Here is a 12794-nt window from a genome sequence, read left to right as displayed (position 1 = left end):
CTTGCTCTTATTATGTACATTAATTATATTATCATTTTATATTTGTTGTAAAATTGAATATATCTTAATACGTGACTAAACTTATTTTAAAAAATAAGAATAGGTTATAAAAAAGTGATATCAATATTACATAGCGAATAATTTTTTCTAAAAGACTACATTAAATAGAGTTATTAAAATTTGTGACTTTTACAGTTATCCTGGTGTGGTTCAATTTCTAGAATATTGGAAAACACAGAATTGAATAATGTAAAAACCATTTTACTTAAGAAGTAGACATCATAAAATATTATTAAGTTATATTACATTGGGTAAAGGCGTCCACAAAATGTCTTCCACACCATTTATTTATAAAAAATAATATATATTTAATAGATCAATGGGGTATAAGTGTAAGAGCCTGAATAAATAAAAAGGACTATTGGCCCTAGTTGAGTCAGGCCCAGATTAAGGGAACCTGACCTTAAGGGTCCTTTCTCAAAAGTCAGACTTTTAATTTCTGCTTTTTCTTTTCTCTCTCTAAACAAAAATCCTTTTTTTTCCTAAATAATTGCTCTACCTTCTCTCTAAAAGATCCAAACACTGAACTGTTTAAATTTTAATTTGAAGGTGCCTAAACGATCGCGGCGACAAAAGTTTCATTTTGAACCGAACAATTTTCTATCCCGATCGGTAAGTCCCCTTTTCCCTTTTTCTTTCACTGTTCTAGAATCTAGGGCCTGCAACTTTGTTGGGTTCATGTGCCTTGTACGTTTTTCCTTCCACTCTATTCGAGCTCTAAGCGCTATGTTCTATCACGAATTGGGTGATTTGTAGGTTTTGTAAGCAAACACTGAGTGGGTTCCTGTTAGGGCATCTTCAATTAGTTTTTTTGAGAAAGTCAGATAAGGGGAGTTAATTATTTTTGGTTAAATCTGTTTTAGTGTTTCATGTATGATTGAATTTAAAAATATGATGTTCGGTTGGGATTGTGTTGTCACTGTTTTACGTATTTGGTTTTGGTATGAACTGGATTGCACAAATGATGAACCTGTGAATGATTTCTTGTGTATTGTTGATGAATATACTCTGTTTCGGAATGAGTTATTGAATGTGATTGATTTTTCTCCGCTGACCAATTGGGATGTAAGAAGGGTTTGAAAGAATTGGGGTTGGTTTTGTAAAGTGTAAAGGAAGTGTTAAATTTGGTTGGATAGAGGATGAAATGTAAAGTTAGTAAACGGATGAGAGTCTGAAAGAATAACACGGGAGAGAGAAAGATGTTTAATTTCTTTAAAATGGTTTACTGTTTTTCTGAGGCAAAGAGTGCTATGGCCATTGACAGAAAAAGGAATGAGAGGGGAAAAAGGAGTATCTCTGTTTGTGGATTTTTTTTATATTTCCTTTCTTGTTTGAATTGTAAGGATGAGTAGGTTTTGGGTGTAAATAAACAGTTTCAGATATGCATTGGATGGGGAGTTTATTAGGATGATATTGATAGAGAAGGAGTGTTGCTCTGTGTGGGTTTAATAAAATAAAATGAAGAGAGAGTTGTGGGTATAGAAGGGAACAATGTTAGTATGCAAGAAAGAGAAAAGAAGAAGACGTGTGGGTGGCAGGAAAGAAAAAGAGTGGTGCTGGAAACATTGGTTAGTGATTTTATAGTGGGAAAAGATTAGAAGAAGGAGAGAATTGTGATCTTAAATGAACATAACATTTTAATAAATAGTGGAAGAGCAGTGGTTGTTTTGTTGCAGAGAGGGAGGGACGTTTTGCTTTTATTAGGTTTTGGAAAAATTTTCTTTCTTGGATATATAAATTAATATAGAAAAGAAAATATGAATGTTTGCCTCCGTAAGGCACGTCCAGGGTGTGGAAATTCTTTTGCCATGTTATGTTTGTAAAATGGATAGGTAGGAAAGATAGGATAGACCCACTTTGCTAAAAGAATGAGTAAATAAAATAAAATATTAAAAAGAAAGAAAAACAGGAATGTCATGAAAGTAAATTTTGTTAATATAATATACTATTATATATAAAAGGTGCAGGACACTTAATAAATAATATTAATATATTAGTTACATATTAAATTTGTATATGTACATGATATTAATTTCTATTAATATAATATAGTTTTATATATATAACTAATAGGTACGTATGATAGAATATTAAAATATTATACTATGAATGTTGACTTAATTAGAAATGTTTACGTAATGGTTTGATATAAATATTAGACTAGAATTATGGTTTAATATAACTATTATAATATAATGGAAAGAAACATGGTTTTATATATTTGAGTGTACAGGGGTTTAGGCATTGGAAATAAATTATAAAAGATTATGGTATTGATTAACTTATATTAAATTAGGGAGATGTTATTTTTATAACTTGTGATTGGTGAGTAATGTATATTGTTGAGATTATGTATATGTCGATTTTGGCAAAAAGTATATGATTACAAAGTGATGAAAGTACGATCCAAGTGGTAAACTAAGTTCCATCTGTGTAGAATCTCTCGGTGAGATTCTTAGTGTTTTAAAATGAAAGTAGGGGCTCAGCCTTAGGAGTCATTCTGACGCTTCAATGGTCAATCAAACTCACTTAGAGAGGTTGAACCATGTGGTAAGAAGTAGCAGGAGGTCCTTAGTCTTAGGGGCTCCCAGTATGCCTCAAGGCCCGGAACGGACTAACCTCGTGAGTGTGGCAGGGTGGGGAACCCAAGTTTCATAAGTCACCACGGGTGCAAGACTCACCATAGCCCAACTATTGTTTTAAAGTCCGGACGAGTCAAGTCTAGAAAATAACATGCTTAGGTTGTGTTTCCTAAACTGNTTTGTTTTCAATTCACTCCTATATGATNACATGCTTAATCTGTCACATGTTGTTTATTTATATAATTAGCTCACCCTTGCTTGTTTGTGTTTGTGTTTATTGCCTGTTTTTTCTTTTGCGATGATCATCCACTTGGATGTGAGCAGAGGAGAATGAGGCCTCAGTGGAGAATGTCCTGGAGGGGAATGAGGAAACAACTTCTTAGTCTTTCTAGGAATCTCATAGCTTTCCATGTATCTGAACAATTCCAGTATGTATCTGAACAATTTCAGTTCTTATATTTTGAAGTACTTTAGTATTCCACGTTTTGAAATTTCTTCTACATTCCAGATTACTGTAATCCTTAATCTTAATTTCTTAGCACCTTATCTGCTATATTATTATTCCAACTGCTTTCTATTATCATCTATGTTGACGTCTTAATTTTTATACCTGCATGAAGTATAAAATTGGGATGTCACAATAAGTATTTTGTTTGAAGTCTTATTTGTAATATTTTATCAATATATATTTATTTGAAGATCGTATGAATTTGTTTTAAACTTGATATCTAGCTGACTTTTGATGTATGAATTTGTCAGAAAGTAGACATACGTTCAAGTCAAAGGAGGGTGACAGGGGATTCCCTTCTTACATATCTTTGGGTGAACTTTGTGACTCTAGTCGCGGGTTATTTTAAATGATACTTGTATAATTGAAACTCATATATTGGTTCATATGCTAGAGCATGAGAAACAAATTGATGTATCAGATAGGAACATTAACAATAAGCTTGTTGAAAGCATTGAGAATCGTTCATCCATGGAAATGATGTCAACCTCATCATTTGGTGAGGTGGTGGATTTTAGGAGTATAGGAAAAATAGAAAAAGATTTTATTCCTCTATTGGAAGATGTTTGTTCACGATATCCCTCACTTCTGAATAGTGAGAAGTGGAGAAGTCAAAGATTTATTGAATGGACTTTAACAGCTTTGGGTAGAGTTCTTTATTTTCTCAACACTAAAAAGGTGGGAGACATGGACGATGATGCTTGCAATCATCTCCAAACTTTATGGGAGGAACTTGAGACCTTTGGATTTGATTTGTCATGGCTGAGACCTCATGTTCAATCTGCCTTAGACATGAAAACTCGTGTGGGGAGAATTCTTGAGGTGAAAAGGTTGGAAGAGAAGGTGACTTCTTTAGAGGAGAAAACAAAGGATATGAGGACAAAGATGATTGAAGCTGAAGTAAATCTTGAAATAACAAGAAGAGAATTGGTGAAAGCAAAAGAAGACTTTGAAAACTGTGATTTGGACTCTGAACTCGGTTATGGAAAACCATGAATTGCATATGTTAATGAGTAATGATGTTGAACTCGGTTATTGAAGTCCATGAATTGCATGTGATAACTTTATTTTCTAGTATAATTATGTTCATTTAGTAATAGTAGCTGCTTCTTCTGTGGGTAATCTTCATTAAACAGAAACAGAATATTGAATTTATAATTATGGGTTCGTTTTTGTGTTTATTTTATGATGCATAGTATATTTCTTGTGTTGTTCATGAAATGAAACTGTTACTGTCTCATTAATCTCAATTATCTTTTGTGCTCATACCAAATTATGAGGAGAAGCACCATGTTTCCAAATTTCAAATTGGATTGATTATCTCTTTTCAAATTAATCGTGATTTCAGCGTTAATCTAATTTTGGAAGACTATCTAAATGTTTTTCCTATTGCCACTTTTAGTATAGGTGTTAATTATAAAGTCAATCGCTGATGTAATAATAACAATGGATTAATTTATCATGTCATTAGGGAGTTTTATAAAACAATTACATGTAAAAATAACCAGGAGATACATGGTGAAATAAGGTTTTGTAGGATGTGATATGAAAAATGTATTGCATATGATAACTTTATTATCTAGTATAATTATATCTATTATGTGTTTAATAGTTGCTACTATGTGTTTAATCTTTCATTAAACAGAACCAGAGAATGAAATTGATATTTAAGTGTTCATTTATGTGTTTATTTTATGTTGCATCCTATATTTTTTTGTGTTCATGAAATTGAATTGTTATACTAATCTCAGTTAACATGAGTTATATTCTGTCAAAACTTCTATTTATTTTCCATATATAAACATCTATTTTATTATGTTAATTGAATATCGTTCCATTACAATTTATGAAATATATGATAAATGATATTGCTAAACTGTAGTGAGAAACAAAATCATTAAGACAAAGGGCTCTTTGAATACATAAATTCTAAAACAAATCTCAGAACTTTGTATTATCTTATCAAAACAATAAAAATAAATTTAAAATACTTTTAAATCAATTTGGAGAAGTTAAGTTCAGGTTTAAAACCCAAATCATATAATAATTATAGGAGTTTTTAAAACTTAAATATATTACACACGTGTTGAGACCATTATTCATTTCACCTTAATTTCTTTTTTAGACTTCAAATTAATTTTTATAGTGGAAAGTCATGCAGTACTTTTTGTTTATATTTTATATTTTATATTTATATTTTTTATTTTATTGTATTTCGCTAAGTTGTAGTAGTATAAAATGTGGATTTGAATTTATGATTGTCATCTTGAAACGTTGAAGAAAAAGAGGAAAGTAAAAAGAGTTAATTTAATCCCTTGCGAATAATCTTGTAAAATATGCTACTACGTATTACTGGTAAGAGACATATAATAACAAGTTGAAATAAAAAAATAGAGGAAGATTAATGATATTAAAGCCGTTGAAAGTGAATGTGTTGCATGATATTTGATTTTGATAATTTAGGACACATAATAATTGAAAATTACTGTAAAAAATGTTTGTTTTTTTTGGGAAAAATCTTCTCCAACTTTCTGATCATTCCGATTTTTAACAGGGAAGAAAAAAATATCATAATATAAAGAGAACATAGAGGTAGAAAAAACTAATTATAGAGATAGATCCGTGTGATGATATATGTGAAAGTTATGATAAAAAATTTAAAAGTCCATGTGATGATCTTTTCTCTCTTGATCACTTCATTCACGAGTCATAAGGGATGGAAATTTTGGAATCTCTCTCAAATTCATCTTCTCAAATCAGTTAAAATATCCAGAAGCAAAAACATTTATATTTCTCTCAAATCCATCCTCATAAACAATAAGATGATATGGGGTTTTTAGTAAACTCACTACAAAACAAATGAATTTTATTAGTTGGTAATATTAAAACTTGTAATTTTTTCAGATTTCAATATCTCTAATGAATTGTAAAACTGTCATGAAGGATTCGTTGGATGGACCTTGGACATCTTTTCGCTATCTGTATCATGATACTTTCATTAGAGACTGGAAAAGCTATTCACTCAAAAATTCATTTTTTCATTTCTTGCCTTGGATGAGCGACAGAAATTGGGAATGCAAGCAAGGTGAAACTTTTGTAATTATAAGGGTATATATACAAAGGAAAATAAACTAAACATTCCCTAAGTTTTAGTTTTCACCATGGTAAAATGATGGAATTTTTGAGGACGTGGAAAGTTTCATTCACATGTATCAGTTAAACATTTATAATATCTTATTGTATGTTCATGATAACAGTCTTTTAAGTTATTTTGCTATTGTTAGTGTTTGTTATAACATTTATTTTTACTGGAGTTTGAGATTGCTCAAGTGTTTAAACTTTGTTGATATGCATTGAATATATCTATTGTTGTTCATGAAATTGAAAGGTTACTTCCCACTAATCTCAGTTAACATGAGTGATATATTATTACATGTGTTATATATATATATATATATATATATATATATATATATATATATATATATTAAATTCAGTCCTTTGATTAAATATTTGTACATTAATTTTTTTATAAATAACATGACTATTATCTTGTACCATAATCTTATTTCTTTTCATTCATTAAAAAATATGATATTATGAAATTTTATTGTTAATATATAAGGTTAGAGTATAATGTGATAATTGATTCTAATTTTTTACCTTAATTATAATATTATATTATTTTTGTTACAAAATTCTATCTTAATACACGACTAAACTTATTTTAAAAAATAAGAATATGTTAAAAAAAAGTTATTATAATATTTCATCCAATAAAATGAATAAATTTTTCTGGAAGAATACATTTAGTAGAGTTATTAAAATTTGGTACTTTTACAGTTATCTTGTTGTGGTTCAATTTCCAGCATATTGGAAAACAGAATTCAATAATGTAAAAACAACTTCCAATAATTTTTTAATACGTAATCCAATATTACTTAAATTTTCATATGTATAAATGTACATCAACTTTCAAATCCCTTATCAAAAGTTTATAAAATTTTTGTAAGTGTGATATTATTGAAGTTCTTTGTGAACTCAACCATCGTAGATGTTCGTTTCCCATAGATACCCAATCGTTTGATCTTCTTAAGTGAAAACCAACATTTTGTGCTTTTGTCAGTGCTACGGTTGAAGCTTACAAGCTTCCGCAATGAAGAATCAGAATACAAAGGATAAAGTGTTTCAGATGTTTACATGGACCCTAACAAACTTCCCGTCATACGTTTGTCAGAAAGAATATTTGAAAACGTTTACTGTCGATGGCTATACATGGTTCTTGATTGAATTATTATACATAATCTTCATGTTGCTTTTTCTTATGATTTTTCTCATTAAGTTTGGTTTCTTTGTCTTTAGGGGGATTCGTATCATTCGAGCTGCAACAGAGAAGTTGTATTTGTCAATTATTTTGGATTCTGTTAGTGGTTGGCCTCCTGGATGTGGAAAATTTGCAAATTTAAAATTCATTCTGATTAATCAGCTAAACCCCACTAGGAATATAATAAAAGGTAAATTTCACAATTAGACTTATGATAATCATATTACTTTGTTTTAAACTCGATACACAACTCACTCTTGGTGCATGAATTTGTCAGGAATTAGTCACACCACCTTCAATCCAAGGAATGACCATTCGCGTGCAATTTACGCCTCTGCTGATGGATTCATCGTGAATGATATTTGTATAGTTGAACTTCATATATCGGTTTATAAGTCAGATCATGAGAAACAAGGAGAATCATTGAGGAACATTGATAATAAGCTTGTCCAAAACACGGAGGAGAATTTTTCAACCAAGAAAATGATCTCAAACTCACCTGGTGAGGTCGTGGATTTTAGGGGCATAGGAAAAGTGGAGAAAGACTTTATTCCTCTTTTGGAAGAAGTTTGTTCACGATATCCTTCTCTTATTGATAGCAAGAAGAAGAATAGTAAAAAATTTACTGAATGGGCATTTACAGCACTTGGTAGAGTTCTTTATTTTCTCAACATTAAAAAAGTAAGAGACATGGACGATGATGCTTGCAATCATCTCCAAACTTTATGGGAGGAATTAGAGATATGTGGATTTGATTTGTCATGGCTGAAACCTCATGTACAATCTGCATTGGATATGAAAACTTGTGTTGAGAAAGTTTTTAATGTGAAAAGATGGGAGGAGAATGTAATTACTTTGGAGAATGATGTGGCTGTTTTAGAGAAAGAAATAAAGAATTTGACGACAAAGATGATTGAAGCAAAGGTAAATTTAGAAATAACAAGAAGAGACTTGGTTCAAGCAAAAGAAGGTTTTGAAGAATGTGATTTGGATGCTCAACTCACATATATGGTAAACCATAATTCATGATTAAGTTGTTTGCCAAATAATTTATTGTAGTGGACATGTTTTCTTGTTAAGTATATCAACATTTAGATGTTCTTCTAATTATCGATGTGATTTTTTATGTTGAACATGTTTAACCTGATTGGCTATGATAATTTTGTTATTGAGTATATTATATTTATTGTGTTGAATAGATGCTACTATGTATTAATCTTCCTTAATAGAACAAGAGTATGAAATTGATATTTAAGGGTTCATATATATATATATATATTTATTTAATGATGCATACATATATATATATATATATAGCATTTCAGGTCCAAATGCATATAAAATCTCCTCCATGTAGTGATTGAGTGAGTTTTGGTATGTTTTTTTTTTTAAGGAAATAAAACACTTATCATGCTAAAGAGATGAAAAAAAATATTTTAATACATAATTTTTTTTACATTATTTTTTATATTTTTTTAAATATATAAATTTCCTTTTTACGATAGTAATATATGTTTCAAATGAATATAATGTTATTATTTCAAAATAATTGTTTAGAATTTTGTACAATTCATATGAACTTTATAAGCCTAACAATAGATTTATATAGATTGATAAGTTGAAATATAATCAAGTAGATCAAACACACAAGTTTAAGGTTAGAAAAAGTGTGTATGTTTACAACATCCTTTGCTTGTTAATGGTTAAAAGAAGAGAACCGTTAGGTATGTTGAATGAACATTCACAGCTTTGGATAGAGTTCTACATTTTCTTTAAGACTAAAAAGATGAAAGATATGGATGGAGATGTATGTAATAATCTCCAAATTTTATGAAGAACTTGAAACATTCAATTTTGATTTGACTTAGTTGCAACACCATGTTCAATTAGCCTTGGACATGAAAAACTACGTGGAGAGAAGTGTTCAAGTGAAAAAGAAGGGAAATAAGGTGTCTGCTTTAGAAAAGGAAATAAAGATGCTCAAAGAAAAAATGATAGAAATAAAATCTTGAAATAACAAGAAAAGAATTTACTAAAATAGCTGAAGGCGTTGTAGAATGTAATTTAGATGATGAGTTAGGATATGGAGGACAGTAAATTTGTTAAAAAGTTCATTGTATATGTATTATGTATTTGTTTACGAAGTGTTCAGAGGTAAATATTTGAATATGATTGTGATATTGACAATTCTAGTATACATAATAATTAAAAATATTATGTAGTTCGTGAATTTAAGTGAATTAATACAAAATATTATGTGTATTCTATCTTTTAGTTAACAGTCTATTTTATCGTAGTGTCTAATTAAGATTTTAAGTTTCTATTCAATCTTTCTTCTAAACTCAATTTGTTCTATTAATATTTTTGCATAATTTTAATGTATAAATTTTGTTGTAGTTTCAAAGACATTGATTTTAAGTTTTCTTTATTTGTTATTGTTGTGATATCAAAGTGTTAGTTTAAAATTCATCTTGACTAAAAATAAGAAAATTTAGCAAATATAACTATAAATATTCATAAACTCACATTGTCTTCAAATTTTGATTGACGATAATATCAATTTCTTATGTAAGAGTTAGATTGATATTATATCTTTTTGGTGATTGTTTTTTAAAAGATCCATTAGTCATTACATATTTAAAATTAATATGCTATTACAATTTTATGTGGGATATGTAGACAATTATTTTAACCATTTATGAAAAATTTGAAAGTAATATTTCTGTTACAAAATATTTTTTTATTTATTCCTATCATAAAGCAAAAGTTTAGTATAGATTACTTTATTTATATAGATTTTTTTAAATGTGAGTTTCCCTAATGTGACTTTTAAAATCAATTAATATTTGTGTCATTAAATATTATAGATAAAGTTTTCAATTCTATAAAACTTTTCATAATTTGCAAAATGTTATATATTATGATATTGAAAATTGTGGGTTTTCCATTATATTCAAAGATATAACGATGTTAATTGGAATTTGGATTTATATGTAATATGATATTTTAAGATTAATCAAAAAAAATTATGGAAACAAAGTATCGAAATGATTGATTATGTAAGTATATGACTGATATTCTCGTATTAAACAATTATTTTTTTTAAATGTAATATCAATCTAACTCTCACATAAGAAATTGATATTATCCTCAATCAAAAGTTGAAAACAATATGAATTTATGAATATTTATCGTTATATTTGCTAAATTTTCTTATTTTTACCCAAGATGAATTTTAAACTAACACTTGAATATCACAACCATAATAAATAAAGAAAACTTAAAATCAATGTCTTTGAAACTACAACAAAATTTATACATTAAAATTATGCGGAAATATTAATAGAACAAATTGAGTTTAGAAGAAATGTAAAACTTGGATAAAATGAAAAATATTTTTTATTTTATTTTCTAAGATTATAGAATTATGATGGGTGTGTTATTGGGTGTTGAAGTGTTAAGAAGGTGAATGAAAAATTAACTAACATTAATTTATATTTAATTATCGAAACTGCTTATGATAGAATTTAAATTCAGGTCTTAGTGTTGTTATTCAAACGAAATGGATGTGGTGTAATTGAATTAATTTGAGCCCCATATGCAATGTTATCTGTGGTCGAACCTTACTCTCACTCTTGCATAGCTTCTTAGTTTTTTTCTTTTGATTGGTGGTGAATGTACGTGGATGATCAAGAGGAAGAGAATTTTCCTTCTTTTAATTACTTTTATTGTGGGTCCCAGAGAGGGAGAAATTAGCCAATAAGATCTGTTGGTATAATATTTGCATGGGTAGGATTCTTCTGTTATCTTTTCGTTATTTCCTTAGGCATATATGATTTACCTTAATGTCATTATATTTCGGAATTACATTTTTTTTTTTTTTACAATTCATGTTATTGGTTTATTTCAAATATTTTTTTAAAAATAAATTTAAACAGATAAAGAAAATAATTGTTAAAAAGTTGTTAAAGAATGTTGTTAAAAAAATATTGTTAAAATATTATATCCTGTATTTTGTGAATGGAAGAATAGAAAAGTGGGGCCGTAGTTAGATCAACCAATGATAAGTGAGAAGGAGTCTTTTCTCGTGCATGGCTTAAGAGAGAGAGAGGTCCTTTTATTCTAAACAATGATATTTTCACAATTTTTTTTACAACGGAACACGTATCACCATTTTATTGGTCTATTTGAATTTATATTTAAAAAATATTTAAAATGGATTAATTACAAGTTGTCACGCATTATCAAAAAATTGTTAAAAAAATGTTTTTAAAAGAAGGTTTTCCTTTTATTCTAGGGTATACTGACAGGAAGGGTGACCTTATTAGTTTGTCCATTACATATTAGAGGCAAGTGTAGGATCTTAACGGAAATATTTGAAGAAGATAGGGAGATAGATTTAGAAGGCTAGAATAAATGGGCATAGGTAATATCTAGGGTTATATAAATCAGTGTTAGGGTTGAAACTCTAGAGAACTACATCAAGGAGGAGAGTTTAAAAAGATAACCCTAATCCACTATTTCTTGGCAAAAACTTGAGGAACAGACGTTGGGAGAGACCGTGCTAAACAGAATTAAAGGTTATTGAAAATGTTTGTTTATCATGGATACTTAATCGTTTGATCTTCCTAACTAAAAACCAAATTGTTTTTTTTTGTTAGTGCTACGGTTGAAGCTTACAAGTTATTGAAATGGAGAACCAGAATACAAGTATTGAAATGTTTGACAAGTTTACATTGACCATTAGGAACTTTTCCACCGTACACTTTTACGCGGATACGTTTTCTCTCCATGGCCACATATGGTGCTTTATTAAATTACTGCGTACGGTACATGTTTCTCTTTCATACCATTTCATCCTTTTTTTTTTTTCTCATTAAGTTTGGTAACTTTGCTTTTAGGAGGATTCTTATATTTACAAGAGGGAATACTACGGACTGTTTGTCAATTTATTTGGATTCTGCTGTTGCTACTATGCCTCATGGATGGGAAAAATTAAATTTCAAACTCATTCTGATTAATCAGCTCAATAACCAAAAAAATATAATAAAAGGTATATTCCGCACTTATCTCTCATGTTGATGTTTGAATGTTATTTTCTTAGGTGAATGAAACTGTTCTTCTAGCAATTTCATAATTTCACACGACGACTCTCATTTGGATGTGTTTTTATATTCCTTGAAGAATCAAATCATTTAGCTTCTAATGTGTTTTTCTCATTTACCTTTTTTTATATGTTTGTTTTTCCTTAATACTTCAAAATCCAACCTTTACTTGTTTATTACTGTTATTGACATGTAGTACAAATTATCCCAAATGG

General features: G+C 28.9%; 2 protein-coding genes across 5 annotated transcripts; both read left to right on the top strand.

Moving 5' to 3' along the window:
• Positions 1–430: 430 nt before the first annotated feature.
• LOC106771673 lies at positions 431–4309 on the top strand. 4 transcript variants are annotated; one of them, XR_002669418.1, is made up of 3 exons: positions 431–483; positions 610–672; positions 2967–3383. XR_002669418.1 is itself a non-coding variant. In XM_014657673.2 (3 exons), the coding sequence occupies exon 3, from the start codon at positions 3538–3540 to the stop codon at positions 4144–4146; it is 609 nt and encodes a 202-aa protein (XP_014513159.1). In that variant the 5' UTR covers positions 492–672; positions 2967–3070; positions 3402–3537; the 3' UTR covers positions 4147–4309. The 4 variants fall into 4 exon arrangements, 3 of the variants coding, with proteins under 3 accessions (XP_014513159.1, XP_014513160.1, XP_022641297.1); XM_014657673.2 differs by lacking the exon at positions 431–483 and adding an exon at positions 3402–4309 and having other exon boundaries at positions 492–672; positions 2967–3070; XM_014657674.2 differs by lacking the exons at positions 431–483; positions 2967–3383 and adding an exon at positions 3402–4309 and having other exon boundaries at positions 492–672.
• Positions 4310–7306: 2997 nt separating this feature from the next.
• Positions 7307–8503, top strand: LOC106770045 (MATH domain and coiled-coil domain-containing protein At3g58270-like). The gene is made up of 3 exons (XM_014655866.1): positions 7307–7428; positions 7513–7664; positions 7752–8503. The coding sequence occupies exons 1-3, from the start codon at positions 7307–7309 to the stop codon at positions 8501–8503; spliced, it is 1026 nt and encodes a 341-aa protein (XP_014511352.1).
• Positions 8504–12794: the final 4291 nt, after the last annotated feature.

The sequence above is a fragment of the Vigna radiata genome, chromosome 8, assembly GCF_000741045.1.
Source record: "Vigna radiata var. radiata cultivar VC1973A chromosome 8, Vradiata_ver6, whole genome shotgun sequence".
In the NCBI taxonomy this organism is placed as follows: domain Eukaryota; kingdom Viridiplantae; phylum Streptophyta; class Magnoliopsida; order Fabales; family Fabaceae; genus Vigna; species Vigna radiata.
This window is presented reverse-complemented; position numbering and strand designations above follow the sequence as displayed.